General features: G+C 38.2%; 1 protein-coding gene across 2 annotated transcripts; it reads left to right on the top strand.

Annotated features, from left to right (window-relative positions):
- The first annotated feature begins 977 nt into the window (after window positions 1–977).
- LOC118664775 (interferon-induced very large GTPase 1-like) lies at window positions 978–17,941 on the top strand. Of its 2 annotated transcripts, none has more exons than XM_036325263.1 (4): window positions 978–1,070; window positions 8,747–9,047; window positions 12,726–12,802; window positions 13,967–17,941. In XM_036325263.1, exons 2-4 carry the CDS (start codon window positions 8,771–8,773, stop codon window positions 17,729–17,731), a joined length of 4,119 nt encoding a protein of 1,372 aa, XP_036181156.1. In that variant the 5' UTR covers window positions 978–1,070; window positions 8,747–8,770; the 3' UTR covers window positions 17,732–17,941. The 2 variants fall into 2 exon arrangements, with proteins under 2 accessions (XP_036181156.1, XP_036181155.1); XM_036325262.1 differs by having other exon boundaries at window positions 979–1,070; window positions 8,729–9,047.
- The last annotated feature ends 2,940 nt before the right edge of the window (window positions 17,942–20,881 follow it).

Here is a 20,881-nt window from a genome sequence, read left to right as displayed (position 1 = left end):
GGAAAATAGTGTGATGTTTCCTCAAAATATTAAAAAATGGAATTGCCTTATGATCCAGAGATTCCACTTATGGGTATAAATCCAAAGAAACCCAAAACAGCAATTTGAAAGAATATATTCACCTCCATGTTCATTGCAGCATTATTTACAATAGCCAAGCTATGGAAACAACCCAAGTGCCCATCAGCAGACAAGTGGATAAAAAAGTTGTGGTACATACATACAATAGAATATTAGCCATAAAAAAGTGAAATCTTACCATTTGTGACAGCATGGCTGAACGTAGAGGATATTGTGCTAAATGAAATAAGCCAGATAAAGAAAGATAAATACCATGTGATTTCACTTATATGTGTAATCTAAAAAACAAAATAAACAAACAAAAGAGAAACTGACTTACAGATACAAAGAATAGACCGATGGCTGACAGAGGGGAGAGGGGTTAGGGGGCTGGGTGAAAAAGGTGAAGGGATTCAAAAGTACTAATTGATAGTCACAAAATAGTCACGGGGATATTAAGTACAGCATAGAAAATATCATCAACAATGTTGTAATACTAGTAACTGTCAGGTAGTAGGTGGGCACTTGAAATATCGGGGTGGAAACATTTTATAAAGTATATGATTGTTTAACCATTGTGCTGTGCACCTAAAACTAATACAAAATAATGTTGAATGCAAATTGTAATTAAAAACACTTAGATCAGTCTGTATCCAATCCATGCTCTTGCCACCAGTTAGATGGTGAAGATCTTAAATTGCAAACAATTGGACTTGATTCAATAAATAATGAGATGCACTTGAAAAAGTTTTAGATCAGGGATAAGATAACACTTCTAGCCTTTTCCTGGTTCCCACCTTTCTCTCATTAGCCAGTGGTTAGGTGTGGGCTGGAAGTGCCTGTGCAGCTGGTATCACCACACCCCACATTACTCAATCACCTTTAAAAGAAATCAAACTAGTTTTTTAGTGTACAAATGGAATCCATAAAGACAGGTAGACTTCTTCTATCTGACGGAAAAAATTTCCATCCCCGGGTAGGACAGAATTGAAAGATCTAGGATTCTACTGGTGAGTATGATCTTTCTTCAGGGGCCCACAGTGGAGTGAGAGTCTCTTTCCCCCAAATGGGACATGTGACTGAGAGATTAGGGAGGCCCCAGTCCTCTTTTTCTCCTGTAGTAGGTAAGGAAGTCATCATGTTTCTTGTCTTTGCTTTCCTTTTCCATCTGTCTCCCCTCTTCTCCCTCCTGTCCCCTTCCTTTCTGCCTGCTCCCCTACCCCCTCACCCCACCATGATCTTCTATGGCTCTATTGTGATCTCTCTCTGGCTCCCCCATGTCACTCTCTGTCTTTTTGTCTCTTTCTTCTTTGTCTTATAATTCGGTAAGGTCCTGCTTTTAGTACATGGTTTAGGGCTCTTTGCTCAAATTTAGGAACCCAGGGAGGGAATCCTCATCAAGAACTCCAAGGCTGAACTATCGCTGATGCACAAAGATCAAAGTGCAACTACAACTTGTGTTAGCCTGACTCAACCGGGAATTGACAGTGTACAGCTTAGGGGAGGTCTCTGGACAAACTCAGAGACTGGGTTGGACACATGGCTCAGCCACTAACTAACATGTTGTGTGAAACAAGCTTATCGTAGACTACCTCTAGGTCCTAGATTTCTTATCTGTGAAATGGAAGGGCTGCCTGGACAATACCCAAGGTAATTTCCCATGGCAGTCAGAAACTCCTATTGATTATATGTAAGAATGCTTTCTATCAACTCACTGAGCCTGAGCCCATTTTTGGTTGTCATTGTCGTGGGAACTGGGCAAACTCACGTCTTCTGCCTGCCCCTGTCTTTGTCCTAAAACATGACAGTAAAACAGATCTGTGCTCAGGCCCTCCACCAGACACTGAGCGCGTGGGGAATGATAATTTGCCTTCCTAGTCTTTGACTCCCCAACATATATTGCCTGGCCTCTGCCAGATGCTTAAAAATAGCTTTATATACATATTAAGTGAATTAATTAAATAAACTGAATGAATGGCAACAATTGCTATATCCTCTGGACTCCTACACCACACAAAATAACTGTATTAAGTTTAATAATATTTGTGCCATCATTATGTCTGCCATTTATCAAAATCTCCTAAGGTTGGCAAAGTTATCCCATTTCTCTTTTATGCCCTATGAGCTGCCATAGCACCACAAAATATACTCAATAAATGGTTATTTAAAAAATAAAATTGTGATTTTTCCTCCTTGTCAGAGCCTACCCAGGGCTCCTCAGATCCTGGAAATCTAAGGTGGTAGGGGGTAAGTGGAGGTTAGGGAAGGATCTATGTCACCGGTATGCAAGCACTGTATTTCAATATTTAATAGCTGATAAGATCATGCCACGACCTAACAGCTGCATATCTGCTCTGCATGAATAGGGCCATTGTCCTACTCATCCTCACTTAACATATTTTTATGATTTTTATTATTATCTATAAGCTGATTATTCCTTAATCTAAATCTTCAGTCCAGAGAGGTTTCTGAAATGCTGGACTGTGTAACCAGCTTAATAGTAGGCATCTCCAGTAGGATGTTGATGTGGTAGTTAAGGCTGTCATAAGACCTTGAACAAATTACATCTCTGAATTATTATCTATAAAATACAGATATAATAATATGTGCCTCCTAGGACTGTTATAAGTAATAAATTAAACAATACGTGTAAATTAATTAGAAGAGTGCCTGGAAAATGCAAAGCACCCATGTTAATCTCAAACTCAATGTATCACAATGGAATCAATCATCTTTCTCCACCCCCAGGCCTGCCCTGTACTTTGTAGTGTCCCAGTCTCAGTAAAGTACCCAATTAGGTATAAACCTAAGAGACAACTTCAAGACCCCCATTTCCACAAACAATAAAAAAAAATCCTGCTCACGGAAGTATATACACTTCTCAAAACCCATCTAATTGTATTCTTGACATTTATGCATATTCTTGCATGTAAATTTTCTTTTCCTCCATCAAGAGACTATAAATGAACAAACAAAAAGTCCTACTATTTAGAATCCTTAAAAGGTGTTTTCATTCTATATCTTTTTCTCTGTCTTTCCTAACAGAGTTCTACCTCTGACCCGTACCATTTCCTACTTGGATCACAACAATAATTCGCATTCTCTTTCTCTCTCTCTCTCTGTCCCTTGCAATTTTTTACCTCTATGATAAGCTGAATAATGCTCCTCCCCAAAATATATGTATGTTCTAATCCTTGGAACCTGTAAACTTTGCCTTATATGGCAAAAGAGACTTGGCAAGGGTAATTAAGTTAAGGATTTGGGGATGGGGAGGTTACCCTGAATTATCCAAGAAGGCCCTAAAGGTGATCACACAAGAGAAATACAGATAGAGTTTTTATTATGAAAGAGGAGATAGTAATGTGACATAGAAATAGAAAATGGAATGACGAGGCCACAGGCCAAGGAGTGCCAGCAGAAAGCTAGAAGAGGTAAGAAATGGATTCTTCCCTGCTAGCACCTCAATGTTAGCTCCATACAACTCATTGCAGACTTCTGGCCTTCAGAACTATAGAACAATAACTTTTTGTTGGTTTAAGCCACTAAGTTTATGATAATTTTTTATAGCAGCAATGGAAAACTAATACAACCTCCTTCATCAAAAATGTCTCCTCCCCCCCCCCCCCGCCCCCCAGCTGGGTCATTCCTATAAAATGTTTTGATATTGCCAATACCTAAAACAAACTCATAAACTAAACTTCTTTAAGCACATTGTCTATTCTTGTGATAATCTCTTTGCTCTGCTATATTAAGAGCAAAAAAATATGAAGTATTACCCACTTCTATTGGGCTTTTTTTCTCCACCCATGAAAATGGCTTTTATTAAGGTCATCAGTGGCTTTCATCTTAGAAGACACATGATCAGTTTTCTATCATTATCCTCCTGACCTCTCAGAAGCATTTAACATGGTCACTACACTTTCCTTTATAACACACTTCCTTCTCCAGGCTTCAGGAATCCCAAGTATGTCTCATTCCCCATCTCCTCTGTGGATGCTTCTTTTCAGTCTCCTTTACCTCTCTTCTAAATGTTGCTCTCTTCCAGGGTCCTTCTTTCTTCTCTAGCTATCCTTTCTCCTTAGCCAAGCTTACCAGTCCCATGCCTTTAAATACTATGTACAGCCGACTCTCTAATCAATATCTCTAAACAGGACTCATCCTTTAAAAGATATGCCCCACTTTAGTCTACTTACTATTGCCACTTACCTGCCTAATTGGTATTACAAATTAAATAGGAACTCCAATAAGCCTATGTTATAGACTTTGACCATATTAAAGTATGACCCCATCGTAACCTATTTGCTCAGGTCAAAATTCTAGAAATCATCTGTGTTAATTTTCTACCTCTGCATAACAGATTACCATAAAACTTAGCAGCTTAAAATAAGACCAATGTATTACTTCACAGTTTTCATGGGTCATGAGTCAGGTTTGAATTAGTTAGATCCTTTGCTCAAGATTTCAAAAGGTTGCAATCAACTGACAAACTGAAATTCGCATCTGGAGCTCTGGTCCACTTCCAAGTTGTTAGCAGACTTCAACTGCTTGCCGATGTAGGAATGAAGTTCCCATTTTCTTACTAGCTATCAGTCAGGATCATTCCCAGCCTCTAGGCGTATAGCCCACACAAGCAGTTTGCCACATGCTCTCTTGGGATCAGTAGGCGCACACCTGCTGCTTCTTGCCTCTTTATTTTTCTTTTAATTTTTATTGTGGAAAGTATTACATAGGTCCTCCTTTTCCCCCCATTAACCTCTTCCAGCCCTCTCCTGTCCACTCACCCGCAGGCCCTCACCACCCCATGTCTGTGTCCATGGTTTATATATTTATGAATTCTAGTTCATTGGTGGATCTCTTCCCACCCACCTTCCCTGCCTTCCCTCTGAGGTTCAACAATCTAGTCATGCTTCTCTGACTCTGGGTCTGTTTTTGATCATCAGTTTATTTGGTTCATTAGATTCCACATGTAAGTGAGATCATTTGATACTTATCTTTCTCTGACTGGCTTATTTTGCTCAGCATAATACTCTCCAGGTCCATCCATGCTATTGTAAATGGTAAGAGTTTTTTCTTTTTTATTGCTACATAGTATTCCATTGTGTAAATGTACTATAGTTGTTTTACCCACTCATCTGCTGATGGACATTTAGGTTGTTTCCAAGCCTTAGCTATTGTAAATTGCACTTCTGTTAACATAGGGGTGCATATATTCTTTCTGATGAGTATTTCAGGTTTCTTAGGATATATTTCTAGAAGTGGAATGACTGGGTCAAACGGGAGTTCCATTTTTAATTTCTTGAGGGAACTACATATTTTTTTCCACAGTGGCTGCATCAGTTTGCATTCGCACCATCAGTGTACTAGGGTTCCCTTTTCTCAACAATCTCACCAATATTTGTTGTTGCTTAATTTGTTGATGATAGTCATTCAGACAGGTGTGAGGTGACATCTCATTATGGTTTTGATTTGCATCTCTCACATAGTGACTTTGAACATTTTTTTTTTATGTGTCTCTTGGCTTTCTGTATGTCCACTTTGGAGAAGTGTCTATTTAGGTCCTTTGCCCAATTTTTAATTGAAAGTTTGTCTTCTTTTTGTTAAGTTGTATGAGTTCCCTATGTATTTTGGAGATTAACCCCTTGTGAGATGTATTATTGACAAATACGTTCTCCTATGTAGTGGGCTCTCTTGTTATTTTGATGATGTTTTCTTTTACTGTGCAAAAGCTTTTTATTTTTATGTAGTCCCATTTGTTTATTTTCTCCTTAATCTCCCTAGTCCCAGGAGATGTATCAGTTAACATATTGCTAAGGGAGATGTCTGAGATTTTGATGCCAATGGTTTCTTCTATAGTTTCACGTCTTACATTTAAGTCTTTTATCCATTTTGAGTTTATTCTTGTGTATGGTGTAAGTTGGTGGTCTAGTTTCTTTTTTTTTCATGTACCTGTCCAATTTCCCCAACACCATTTACTGAAGAGACTGTCTCTGCTCCAATGTATGCTCTTGTCTCCTTTGTCAACATAGTTCTGGAAGTCCTGGCCATGGTGATCAGACAAGAAGAACAAATAAAAGGAATCCAAATTGGAAAGGAGGAAGTAAAACTCTCATTATTCACAGATGACATGATACTGCACATAGAAAATCCTAACGATGCTATCAAAAAACTGCTAGATTTAATAAATGAATTCAGAAAAGTAGCAGGATACAGAATTAACACCCAAAAAACCATAACATTTTTATACACCAATAGTGAACTCTCAGAAAGGGTAACTAAAAAACCAATCCCATTTGCCATTGCAACAACAACAAAAAATCAAGATACTTAGGAATAAACTTAACCAAGGAGGAAAAAGGCCGGTACTCGAAAAACTACAGGACATTGAAAAAAGAGATAGAGGAAGATATAAACAAGTGGAAGAATATACCATGTTCATGGATTGGTAGAATCAACATCATTAAAATGTCCATACTACCCAAAGCAATCTCTAGATTCAATGCAATCCTCATTAAAATACTAACGGCATATTTTACAGACCTAGAACAAACACTCCAAAAATTTATGTGGAACCAAAAAAGACCCTGAATAGCTGCAGTAATCTTGAGAAAGAAGAACAATACCAGATATGAAGTTATATTACAAAGCCACTGTACTCAATATAGCCTGATACAGACACAAGAACAGGCATATAGATCAATGGAACAGAACAGAGAACCCCAAAATTGACCCAAGCCATTATGCTCAATTAATACTGCTTTTAAGAGTTTACCTGATTAAATTAGGCCCATCTAGAATAACCTCCCAGAGAATCCTGCCTACTATGTCATCCTTGAGTTTTCACTTTCCATCATACCCATAACAAATTCATCAATAATTCTAGTTAGCTATGCCTATTAGATAAAGCCTGAATTTGACCATTGCTCATCATCTTCTTTCCTTAACTATTAGTCCAAGTCACCATTTTCTTTAAGCCATTGTAACAGTCTCTTAACTTTTACCACTGCCTCCTTCCTGGTAATTTCTATTCTCCATCCTCATCCAAGTGACACAGTAATCTTCCTAAAGCTCAATCAGATAATGTCATTCTCATGCTTCAATGTTAAAATTCTCTAATTGGAATTTTGTTAAAAAATAAATGAGATGAAGTGTGCAAAGCAACCTGCCCACGATTTGAATGATGTTCAATACATATTAGTTGCCCATTTAATTCATAGTGTTACTAATAGAGGAAAATAATTGAAGTGCATAGATAAGTATAATTATAAGACAAAGTAGAAGTGTCATAAGTATTGTTGAAAGTTGAAAGTTAGGTAGCATTACATCTTTTGGAGAAAAAGAAAATAGACCTTGGAAAAGAAATGACATTTTATAGTAACTTCAAGAATAGCCAGGGTTTTGATGGAGAGAAAAGAGATAGATCGGTGAAGACAGTAGTATTGCTGATATAATGGGTGGTGGTGATAATAATAGCATTATCATCAAACACTTACATACCTATAAAAGTTATATTTTAGGAGTAAGAAGCATAACAAAAGGTTGAGGATCCTATAGTTACAAAGGAATCACAAAAGCAATTTTCCATGCCCCTATTATTTATACCAATTTTCACATGCAAATTTAATCTCCTAAAATCCCTTCTAATCTACCCAACATATAGAAGTAATGAAAGTATAAATATTTTCAATTCTCTTTAAAATTTTCATTCACTATCCCTGTCCATAATGCACTTGCTTTTTTAAAATTATTCTTTTACTTAATAAATAAAGTTTGCATCTCTTGTATAGTGACTTTGTTTTTTTAATCGATTTTGAGAGAGAGAGAGAGAGAGAGAGAGAGAGAGAGAGACATGAATTTGTTGTTCCACTTGTTTATGTATTCATTGGTTGATTCTTGTATGTGCCTTGTGCGCTGACTGGGCATTGAACCCACAACCTTGGCATAGCAGGATGATGCTCTAATCAACTGAGCTACCCGGCCAGGGCAGCATTTACTTTTACTTTTTTTTCCTACCTACTGAATAATAGCATGGCTACATTTTCTTTTCTTTTTTCTGCATAACGCAAACCTCCATAAGACCTTTATCCCAGTCTCTTCCCCACAAACAGCCATCATCTAATAAAGAATCTTGAGAATTCCAGCAGTGGAGCACAATTGTGGAGAGTGAGAGGGCAAAGTAAGTAGCCCCAAAGCTTTGAGGAATATCCAATATGTATTACCAGCCGTGGCTAGTGTTGCTCAGTGATTAGAGCATTAGCCCATGCACCAATGGGTCATGGGTTCAATTCTTAGTCAAGGGCACATGACTGGGTTGCAGCTTCCATCCCCACCCTGGTTTGGATGCACGTGGGAGGCAACCAATCAATGTGTCTCTCGGACCCATTTTCCTTCCTTTCTCCTCCTCCTCCTCCTCCTCCTCCTCCTCCTCCTCCTCCTCCTCCTCCTCCTCCTCCTCCTCCTCCTTCTCTTCCTCCCTCTCCCTTATTCCTGCCAGTTTCTCTACAAATCAATGGAAAAAATTTCCTTGTGTGAGGGTTAACAACAAAAAAAGGACATGCATTATCAGTTCATATTTCCACTCCTTTGCCTCACTTCTCTCAAACCATTGGCCTCATATGTGTTTCCCATCATTCCTGTCATTATCCATAACCGACTCTCTATTTCATGTCAGTAACTGCCATATCATCAGTTTCCCAGCATTTAGCTGCACAGAATGGAAAGCAACTTGAAGACAAAGCTTCTTTACGTCCTTGAGGACCTCTTAGAGGAGGAGTTCACAAAGTTTAAGTTTCAACTCACAAACACAGCTGTTCCTGAGGAATACCGCCACATACCTCGGAGCACGCTCCATCAAGCATCCCGAGTGAAACTTGCTGACCTACTGATACAGTTCTACGGGAATGAATACTCCACGACTGTGACCGAGGAGGTCCTGAAAGCCATAGACCAGCGCAACCTAGCAGAGAAGTTACGTCAGGGTATAGAAAAACGTGAGTCTACACCTAACTTACTCCTGTTTGCTGGACATGACTCAAGACTTTTTCTGAAATCTCCATATCTTAATTAATTGAATACACACAGAGACAGCATAAAATATAAAAAGAACTGTGTGTCGTGGTGCTTTTAAAATTTGTTTATTGAGATAAAATTCACATCTAAAATTCCAGTGTAATTCCAACATCTCAGTCATGCTTGAGTTTGATTCTGATACTTGTTCTGTATCTTCAGATTGTGAGTTTTTGCTTTTAGTATGCCTGGTAACTTATCGAAATTGTACATAATGCACTAGGAAAAGAAACTGAGGTAAATGGTCCTTTAGTGTGAGGTTTTATGCTTATCTGGCTAGGAGTTAGGCTCTGCTTACTGTTTGCCATATCTGTGGTGTGACAGGCTAAAAATGCCTCTATTGTCCTTGTTTTAGTTTCTCTGTTGTCTTTGGGTCTTCCTGGGAGCGTCTTGAAGAAGAAGCTTATACGTAGTCCTTTCATATTCTCTACTTATTATACAAGAACCCTATTGATGTGGTGGTAAGGTAGGGAGGAAGGAAGTATCCTAAAGTCCGATGACTATTCAGTTTTATATCAGTAGTGGGGGTTTTGGCTTAAAACATAATAAGCATTTCCCATAGTTTTAATCAATAATTCTTAAGTACTATTTTATATTTTCTGCTCTCATACAATAGAATTTACTACAGAATATTGGGTATTTGACAAAAGCTCTAGAAGGGCTTGAACCAGGCTTGGAAGCTTTGAGCCAGGCACCATGTCCAACAGCACACCACAGAAGTAGCCCAGGAAGATGTCAATGTCTCCGTTGATAGCTGTAGGCATCACAGCTTGCCCGGCCTCCAGCCTGATGCTGGCACTGGAGATGGCCACTAGAACCCCTGTGCCTGCTGCCCCTGGAACATGAATGTAGCTTCTGTCCCTGCTATTACTATTGCCACAGGGGACTCTATGAGGTTCCTTCTTCTTTGGCCACTAGTTCCTGGTTCTATTTTAAATGGCTACATAGTCTCCATCCTGTTGGTGCTCTATAAATCATTTCGCCAAAATGCCATGTCAGACATTTTAGTGTTTCCAAAATATCAACATAATGCAGAATGTTGTGAAAATTACCTTCATAATATATCATGGTGCTCGTGTTATTTCATTCCCTTAAATTCCTAAAAGTTGAAAGCAGTCAAATAATTTTCTAGAATTACTGTACTAGCTTAATCATATACAGTGCATAAAGTATGGTCATTTTAAAATATTAACTTATGGGGAGAGTTTTATCACTTTAAAAATATATTTTAAATACTTATTTTTATTTTGTTCAAAATGTTATTCGTGAATATAGTTAAAAATTAAAACATAACCTTGATCCTTTTCTCACAAAATAACCCCTCTGAACTCAATTTTTCTTTTTTCCCTTCTTTTTAATCCTTACCTGAGAATATGTTTTTATTGATTTTAGAGAGAGAGAAGAAAGAGAGAAACATAGATGTGAGAGAGAAACATTGATTGATTGCCTCCCATATGCACCCCAACTGGGGGTCAAAGCCACAGCCTAGGTAATGTGCCCTGACTGGGAATGGAGCCTGCACCTTTAGGTGTATGGGCCAGTGCTCCACCAACTGAGCCACCCATTGTTTTCATTTAAATTAAATTTATTGGGGTGATAATGATTAATAAGATCATATGAGTTTCAAGTGTACATTTCTACAATACATGATCTGTATATTGCATTGTGCACCCACCATCCAAAGTCAAATCTTCTATCACCATACATTTGACCCCCTTTACCCTTTACTATCCCCACACCCTTTCCTCTGGTAACCACCCTACTATTGTCTGTGTCTATAAATTTCTGTTTGTATTTCTTGTTTGCTCATTATTGCTTTCAGTTTTATATCCCACATACAAGTGAAATTATACGGTTCTTAACTTTTTTCTGTCTGACTTATTTCACTTAGTATGATATTCTCAAGATCCATTCATCACCCTGACTGGTGTGGCTCAGTAGGTTGGTGCATCATCTTGTACACTAAAAGGTGGCAGGTTTGATTCCTGGTCAGGGCACATACCCGGGTGGCGGGTCAAATCCCAGGTCAGGGCATGTGTGTAAGGTAACTGATGGATGTTTCACTCTCACATTGATGTTTCTCTCTCTCCCTCTCTCTTCCTTCCCCCCGCCCCCAAAAAGTCAATAAAAGCGTGTCCTCAGGTGAAGATTAAAATTTTTAAAGTTTTTTAATAAAACGGCAGTATTTCATCTTTTCTTATAGCTGAATAGTATTCTATTATATAAATGTACCACATCTTTTCTATCCAATCATCTATTGAATGACACTTCAGTTGTTTCCATGTCTTGGCCACCATGAATAATGTGGCAATAACATAGGGGTGCATATATCTTTGTGAAGCCCCTTTTCTGGGTACCTATCCCAAAAATCTGAAAACATTATTTGCAAAGATCAACCTTTTTTTTTTATCGTGGTGACTGCCATATCTCTAAATAACATCCTTTTACCACTCTTCCATAGGTTTATCAATATCACATCCATTAGTTCCATTAGTTTATCAATACCAATATCATTTCAATATAACTCATTGCTATCCCACAATAATAGGCAAGCTTTTTGCTCCATTATGCCACCTCTCACTTCCCCACCCACTCTCTTCCAAATAGATTTATGGCAGTATTTTTAGTTTATATACAGGTTACATTTGAATTTTACTTTTTTTAACTTTTAAATTTGGTCTATTATGAGAGGCAATAGCTCAAAACTCCCCCAAATATTTTTACTTTTACATGATCAAGTTGAAAATTTTCACTTTTTAAGAATCGTAATGAAAGTCTTTCAACTTTTATTTATAGTTTACTTCTAAAAGTTGCAAATCACTTACTTATACTACTATACATATGTAAATTCCAGTCATAATAAAACCAACTATAGTTTAATTATTATAATTTTTTTGTTTTTACTTTTGCTTTCATGAAAATTTCTCAGTACCATATTTTTTGCAGTGTGCATATTCATCACATCCTTATATTCTTCCAATATCTCAAATACCCTATCAAGTTAACGGGCTCTTCTATTCACCCATTTGTTTCTTAATTTCCTCCTAGAGCCTTCCTAAGAAAGGGTATGTAGACAGTAAACTTTCAAGATTGTTACTTTCTGGAAATAACTTTAATCTCTTCTCAAACTTGAAAGGCAACTGGTTTGAGGTAGAAAATCCTTTTACCTTATTATTTTTGAAAGAAATATGTAATTACTAATAGTGAGTCTGACGCCAACCTGATTACCATTTTTTCATCAGTGGTCTATGGACCACCCTGCTTCTGCAACAAATGATATTAGGGTCTTTATGTTTAATGTTGTAAAATGTGTAGTGATGTAGAGTGTTTTTTCCTATTTCTTATGCTGGAAACTTCACAAGCCTTTTTGCTATGAAGACTAATGTCCTTTAGCTCTATCACCAGTGATGCTGAAGTTTCACAGTCCTAGCCACAAACTAATCTACTTAGCTACAAAATATGCCCACAAACCTGTCATTCTGACTGACACTCCACTCTTGGTCATTAGCTGGTAGGGACGAAGCTAAGCTTTAGCAACACTGCGATTCTGACTCCATGTTTTAATAATCATGAGAATAATACACCTTGTTTTCCTTCCAAAGCTGGATCTTCCACTGGTAATAAAGGTCCAAAGAAGAGGAAGCAAGATAAAGAAACAGGACCAGATAGATTGCCAAAGGTTTGTAATCACCTCTGGGGCAGATACTTTTATTCTGGAAGAGAGAGGCGTTTTCAGGCCATAGAATGCTCATAATCTTAGAGGCTTACTGGCTTCCATATATCCTTTGATATAGCAGAGCCATTCGACATTAGAAACAATGTGCCTACAAGGTGTCTTGGAGAAGAGCAGGATCCCAGAGAGGCCTGGTTATGAATCCTGTCACTTCTGTGTAAGCTGGCATTTGCTTGATCTTTTAATTAGTTTTTCTTCTCCAAAATGGGAATAATAATGATAATAGGGCATTATTAAAATTGATGGTTACCACCTGGCCAGTGTGGCTAGGAGCTCAAAGTTTGATTCCAAGTCAGGGCACATGCCTGGGTTGCAGGCTCGATCCCCAGTGGGGGGCGTGCAGGAGGCAGCAAATCAATGAGTCTCTCTCATGATTGATGTGTGTGTCTCTCTCTCTTCCTCTCCCTTCCTCTCTAATTAATAAAATGTATACTTTTAAAAATTTGTTGGCTACTAAATAAGTCAAATTTGTTTTCCTTTCAGATTTCCTCACTACCTTCATTTTCTGCTTCTGTCCATAAATACTAGATTACTTTCTGTTTCCTAATTATACTCAAACTTCAGACATCTTTTCCTGTGTTTCCTGTTCTCGTTATCTAGGATATCTCCACCCACTTTGCCTAAGAAAATCTTATTCATTCAATAATATAGCACTCACAAATTGGTGAACATATAACTACCTTGTGGTAATTGTTTTTCTATTTCTTTTTAAATTATCTTCTCTTCCTATCCCCCTTCCATGAGTATATGTTATATCAGTTTGGTAAAGCCTTTCCTGGCTTTGCATCCCAAGACAACCTAATCACTTCTTCAAATATGTTGCCAATGCATTTTGAACTTGTCACCGTTTATTTATGTCTTCAGTATTCTATTATAGTGCAGTATAATTAACTACTTATTTTATATTTCTCATAGTTAAGTTTTAAGCTCTTCAGCCAATATTATGCTTCATCCCTTGGTCAATCCATTACCTAAAACTTAGAAGTACTCTATTATTTGAAAACAAATGAATATATTTATGCATTCATACTTGATAAACTTCATACCTGATAAACTTAAGCCTTTGTTATAGAGACAATAATCATTATCATTGTCTATATTTCTTTCTAGAAAATTAGAGATCTATTTACTAGTAACAAAAAGAAGACACCCAATGAATCTGCTTCTTGTTCCAGAGATCTCCAACCAAGCAGTGATAAGGAAGAAACAGCCCAAAAGCAAGACTTTCTTCACTTACTCAGACGGCTTAATCTGGAAAGTTATTATCCCAAGAAAATGACCAAAGTCAATACCCTTTTGATAAATAAGACCTCCCTCCATGACACTCAACCAAATGCTGAGGGGGAGCTACCAGTTTGTTTTCTAGAGAAACTTTTGGTATTAGATTATCATTTGCGGTACCTGGTTTACAGAGGCAATACAGGTACAGTATCTACTGGGCCCCAGACACTTAAACCCACAGAACTAGAAAGAACATTTGAGGACTTTTTCATTATAAAAAGAACAAAATCAACTACAACACAAACTTACATCCACCCAATGGACATACAAATGGCAATTTTTCACTGTGCAGATGACTTTACAAGACAGTATGTTTTAACCAAACTTTCCATTTGTCAATTTGCTCTCCCACTTTTGGTGCCCAATCCTTGTGTTCCCCAAATTGAGTTTCCTCTTTGGTCTCTCAGGCAAATCAGGAGAAGCTGGAAAGAGGTGGAACAAATAGGATGGGAAAAAAAAATTAAGAATTATAATAACCAGCTGATCAGTTGGCAGCCTACACACACTGTATCCTTTATAAGCTTTGGAAATTGTGTCTCTACTTCTAAATCACAGATTTTAAATTCACTTCTGAGTAAAGGCAAACATGACCATTTTTTCTACCATCATCCTAGGGAAGGCAATAATAGGTGTCTACTGATAGACGGTTTGGTGGAAATCTGCTGGTTTTTCCCAGGAGGGAGAGCTGAGGATAGATTTGAAAGCTGTATTGCCTTCACCAATCTCCATGGAAATGCTGAAATACATGAGAGGCAGGTTAGGTTCCTACAAGAGGTATCCTCAGTCACTGTCATCCTCCTGTCAACTTCTGCTTTTGACAAAAGGAATAGTTCCCTTTTATTTGAATTTTGGAATTCACCCAAACCTCTCATCTGTTTGTTTGAAGATGTAGAAAATATTATGGAAGAGAATTCTGTTCACAAAGTGAGAATTGGAATCAAGGATCTAAATAAGGTCGAATTAGCTGATAAAATTACAGCTGCATTATCACAGTTGCTGAAGAAGTCTGGATCTCCTCACAGTTTGAGTGACTGGGCCAACATTGCTAGGAAGTATGAATTTATTATTGACGAGAATCAAGGAGCCTGCCAAGAAGCAGAAAAAAGAACTAATATCCTTATGGACATCTTGAGAAAAGTGAAATTATCTGAGATAAAGGAAAAGTTACTACCTCTTCAGGGAAGTCTATGGCATGATTGGTGTAAAAAGGATAAGGAACTCCATCAGCTGAGAGGAAAAGGAAATAGGAGCATTGAGAAATACAAGCATGAGATTGAGAAGGAAAAGCAGAAAATACGCTGTGAACAGTATCACAAAGTTATTAACCTTAGTGACCTGATAAATCCCTTCCTTGAAAGTCTCCAGTCACACCCAGAGACCCGTACAGAGCTCTACTTTCTGCGGGGGCTGAGTATGTTAATAGACCAACTAACCACCAGAGAGTTAGAAAACCTCCACCAGAAGCACAGTTTCCTATTGGCTCAGGTGAGAACGGAGAAGGAGAAGCGCTCAAAGAGAGAATCCCTCCGAGACTGGGAGGCTGAGCTAGATGCTCTTACCAAAGAGATCAGGGACTCTACCCTGGGAATTGAACATCTCATGAGAGAAGTTGGCCAGATCTATGAAGCTCTAGAAGAAGCTTCCTCCCAAACACATACACTGTTTGTCTCCCTTCCCCAGATGGCTGCTGACCTGATGATATCTGGGATTCCCATTGAGCTGATGGATGGGGATGCATCTTATGTGCCGCTGAAATGGATAGCAGCTGTTTTTGATAAGGTGTCTGAGAAACTCGGAGACAAACGGGTATTTGTTCTCTCTGTCCTGGGCCTGCAGTGCTCAGGGAAGTCCACTCTGCTGAATGCAATGTTTGGGCTGCAGTTCAGTTTCAGTGCAGGGAGGTGTACCTGGGGTGCCTACATGCAGCTCCTGAAGGTGGAAGAAACACTCAGGGAAGAGTTGGGCTATGATTTTGTGCTTGTTGTAGACACAGAAGGACTTCGGGCCTCAGAGCTCATGAACAAAGCACAGAATGAGGAAAATGAGTTGGCAACCTTTGTCATTGGGCTTGGAAACTTAACTCTAATCAATATTTTTGGGAAGGATCTATCAGAAATACAAGATATTCTGCAAATAGCCATCCATGCCTTTCTCAGGATGAAGCAACTGAATATCTCCCCAAGATGCCTGTTTGTTCATCAGAACATAGAAGAAATTATAGATACAAATCAAAGCATGGAAAGGCGAAGGTGGCTGGAAGAGAGATTGGATGAAATGACACTTGCTGCAGCCAAGTATGAACAATTCTCAGATGTATCTACCTTCAGTGATGTCATTAAGTTTGATGCCAAGACCCACATCCATTACTTTGCGCACCTGTGGGAAGGTTCTCCCCCAATGGCCCCTCCTAATCCCTGCTATAGTCACAGCGTTCAAAAGTTGAAGAGCAGGATTCTTAAGCATGCCAAAGAAGAATCCAGGGGAAGCATTTTGAAGATATCAGAACTTAAAGTCCGAGTACGGGATTTATGGAGGGCCTTAGTGAATGAGAACTTCATTTTCAGGTTCAAGAACACCCAGGAGGTCTTGGCTATGAGTAAACTGGAGACCATGTACAACAGATGGACCTGGGAGCTGAGAAGTCATGTGCTGGACTTAAATAATCACCTGTCCAGCCAGATTCGGAATGGAGAAGCTGAGGAGATCAAGAGAAGTTTGATTGACAATAAAATTGTGGGTAAACATGAAACCATTAAGCAAGAACTCGAAAGGTATTTTCGAGAAGACAGAGATAGAAATATTTTAGCTCAGTGGAAAGTAAGATTTGTAGATGATTTGAAAAATCTTAAAGAGGAACTTACAGTAGAAACTCTGAGAAAATGTGAGGATCTAATTAGCGGAAAGAAAATACAAGACCTTTGGGAGGAGCATAAATTAAACTTTGAACATATGTTATTAGAAAAAATTGAAGGGATGGCTGTGCCCACCATTGGGAAAGAGCTACATGATAAGAAGCTGAGAGATCTTTTCAACAATATTTGGAATGAGAATGTCTCCATTTTATTGCCTGCTACACTCCCATCTGCTGAGGATCCTGACATTGATATTGACCTAGAGAACATCCTCCTGGAGCATTTTAAACAGCTTCCTAATATTGTGAACAAAATTAGGTATCGTGATGCAAAGAAAACATTTCATATCAATTACTCTAAACATGTTATCACCTTTCAAAAGTTGCAAGTATATGGACCCTCTGTGGAAGAATTTGAAAAAGATATCATAAACAAGACAACAGCTCAAATTGTAAAATTGGTTAAAGAACTGATACATAAAAGAGAACAACTGAATGAGGGGTATAGTTCTAGTTATTTCCATGAAATTCTGCAAGTGATTCATAAGGAGGCTGAGGCTGCATCTCAAGGAGCCAGATTCATGCTGACAAACAGATATAAACTAGAACTTGCCCTAGAGCTATTTCAAGAGGCAGCAAACAGTTTTAAAAAGATGTGTATCACATTCAAGAAAGCAAACAACCCTGCCCTGTACCTAGAAAGTAAAAGGGAGGAATCTTTCACTAATTTTAAGTTGCCCTAGAAAAACCATTGAAACATTGACTTATTTCCTTTGGTGCAGAGTTTCTGCTACCTCGTAATATGGGGTAAATACTCAAAAAGCTTGTCAGATACTCACCTATTTTTTCTCTTCCTCTGTTGCATTGCTTTCTGTAATGAACGTCTTTTTTGTGTGTGTTTTTATGTAACCCAGATAATTAAACTCAACCAATTAAACACTATTTTACATCTCTGGGAGTTTTATAATTACTATATGCCTGTGTAAATAAGTTTCCAAACTAATATTTTTAAAAGTTGGAATTGAATAATTATCAGAAATAACACAAAACATACAATTCATTTTTTATTATCTCAAGTAATACAAAATTACATAACAAAGAAAAATTTAAAAATCAAGACTATATTGGACATCTCTTCTTCCTACTCCCCCCTCTCCCTTCTTTCCTTGATATATTCCTTCCGATATTGCTTAATTATCAACTGAGTCCTTGCTACTTGCTAGGAATTTTGCCAAGTGTTGGGCATATAGAGCAATATAAGACATAACTTCTGGTCATTGCATAAATGAGCAAAGACAGTCTCTTTATATTGGCCCTTAGGTTGTCTATTTCTTCACAGCAGCCTGGGACCCATTAGAGCAAAAGCCCACCGGTGCCAAATTCAACATTTTACACAGCCAATAGCTTTTAAGATAACCCAAATAAGCACATACCAGGCTTCCCTGCTTTGTCCACTTTGCAAAACTGATCTCATTGAAAGAGAAACTTCAGGGCTATCTAGACGCCAAGCTGTGGTTGTCCTTTGGAGCTCTACGATTTAGTCTCACTACTGAACTGTAGGTCCCTCATTGACCACCTGGGAGTTCCTCTGTCCATTTCCCCTTCTAAGTAGCTGCCACCTCTGGATGGTCTCATGCTGCGAGGGACTCCTCCCTTCTCCAAGGTGCAAACCTGTCAGTCACCCAAATAAAGCTAATGTTCTACTGCTATCTTGTAGTCCTGCCTTTTACCTTGCTTAGCCCTGAAATCCTTCAAACCTCCTATGCTGGAGCCCACATGTTTTATTCAAGGAGTGCTTGAGAGGAAGAAGTAAATATTAGTGTCTACGATAAACCATAAGATTTGTTAGCATGCAGCTGTAAATGAAAGCTTAGCCTAGGTTCAGAAAAAACATCAGGAAATGCTTTTAAGATAAGGCAGATGAAGCCTGCGCCCAATCTAGAAGAATGAGGACTGTCAACCAAAGGAAAAAAGAAATTCAAGCAGGAGGAAGAGCTTGAACACCAGAGGCATTAGAAGTTCACTGAGATGTGGTTAGAACACAAGTTGTCTATGGGGCCTGGTAGGAGGTTAAATTAGACAGGAAGGCAGGTGCCATGTTATATAGGTCTCTTGGACTCTCATAAAAATATTTTATCCTGGGTGGGAATTTTTAAAGATGCATAATTGTGCTGGACAATTTCCTTTTGACTCTTTGGGATCACTCTCAACTTTCTACATTTAACACTTTGCATCATATACCATTGAAGCTAAGCGTAGTAGTTTGAATCAACTAAGCTTCCGTGCCTTCTGACTACAGATTTATTTTGGCCAATGGGAGGTTTCTGCAGGTGACTAGCAGGGAAGAAGGGGATGGGGAGGATCAGAAGATTTTCCTTTCTGGTTTCCTCTTTGGCCATCTCAGGTTAGCAGTGGTCCTTTCCTTCAAAGACAGGTATTCAAGAATTTTTCCTTCTTGCTCCTGCTAGCCCATGGTGCTTCACCATCACTTTGACCCTACCTTTAGAAGTACTCTTTTCACAATTTTTTTAAATTACCCCTTTTTCATAGGTCATATTTTTGCAAGTAGCTTGAGTACATTCTACTTCAAAGCTGTATACCATTCTTTGAAGTTAAGCCACCCTGCGGATCACTATTGTCAATGCTGCCAAACACCTTCTGAAATGGATTTTGCTCATGAGAGATTGAGTTGCTATTTCTCTTAATTAGATGCTGATGAATAAAAGGGTTATTTATTCTTATTCAGAATCTTTAGTTAGCTGAAGCTTTTGTACAGGTATGTCGAAAATTCCCAGTCTGTTAATTTTTTAAAGACAGGGCTACATATCACATACTCTGAATAAGAGAATCATAATTGGGATATTTCTGATGCTGGTAGCATTGAAAATGCAAGCAAATTTTGGTTGGTTTTATGAAAATATGAAAGTTTTTCCTAATTCTATGCCTTTTTCCTGGGTAATGATTGATGATGTTATAAAGGGGTCTCCAGCTGCTTGTGCTCCTGATGTGACAAGATGACCTGAGGGAAGTTAATGTGGATCTGTTTGCTCAGCTTTCCCAAAGGTGACTAAATGATGGTGAAAAGGTTAGGACTGTTAAGAAGAAAGGAAACCATAAGAGCAAAATGTATGAGAAAATCTCAGAGCAATTAAGCTAGGTACATTAAAAATGGGATGACAAATGAGAAGGTAGTTGAGGTAACTACTAAAATTAAGTGGGTCATTAAGTGGATAGTTGGCATAACTACTAAAATTAAGTTGATCATTTGATTTTATTAGTTAAAATTAACTAATCAAATTAAATGTATGGGAAAATCTCAGCACAATTAAGCTAGGTACATTAAAAATGGGAAGATAAATGAGAATGTAGTTGGGGTAACATCTAAAATTAAGTGGATCATTAAAATTAAGAGACCCAATGCATGAAATTCATGCAAGGGGCTCATCCCCTGCAGCCATGGTGGCTTGCCTTGGCCCTAGCATCCCCGCTTTGTCCGGAAGGTCGTCTGGAAGGATGTCCAGAAAGTTGTTTGGCTGTCCGGTCTAATTAACATATTATGCTTTTATTATTATAGATTACATAGTTTGCCTGGTCCAACATTGATCTAAGTGTGAAAGGACTATGACAAATTAGCTCAATTTATTCTAGATCAGAGGAAATCTTAAACAAGATGATTACACAAAGGATGAATCTACAATCTCTTCAGAGTCATAACAAACTGAAATAATGTAAGGTAAATGAGAAGAAATTCCAGATCAGGGGAAGGCCAGGGTTTCTTGGCACTTGTATTGGCATGGGTACAATGGCCTAGGGGCGATAAAGAAACTCCACGGGATTTCTGGATACTAGTGCATAAAGTACTGTCCCTCCTCAGCCTGAAATAAAATGTTAAA

This window comes from Myotis myotis, unplaced genomic scaffold, assembly GCF_014108235.1.
Source record: "Myotis myotis isolate mMyoMyo1 unplaced genomic scaffold, mMyoMyo1.p scaffold_m19_p_10, whole genome shotgun sequence".
NCBI lineage: Eukaryota > Metazoa > Chordata > Mammalia > Chiroptera > Vespertilionidae > Myotis > Myotis myotis.
This window is presented reverse-complemented; position numbering and strand designations above follow the sequence as displayed.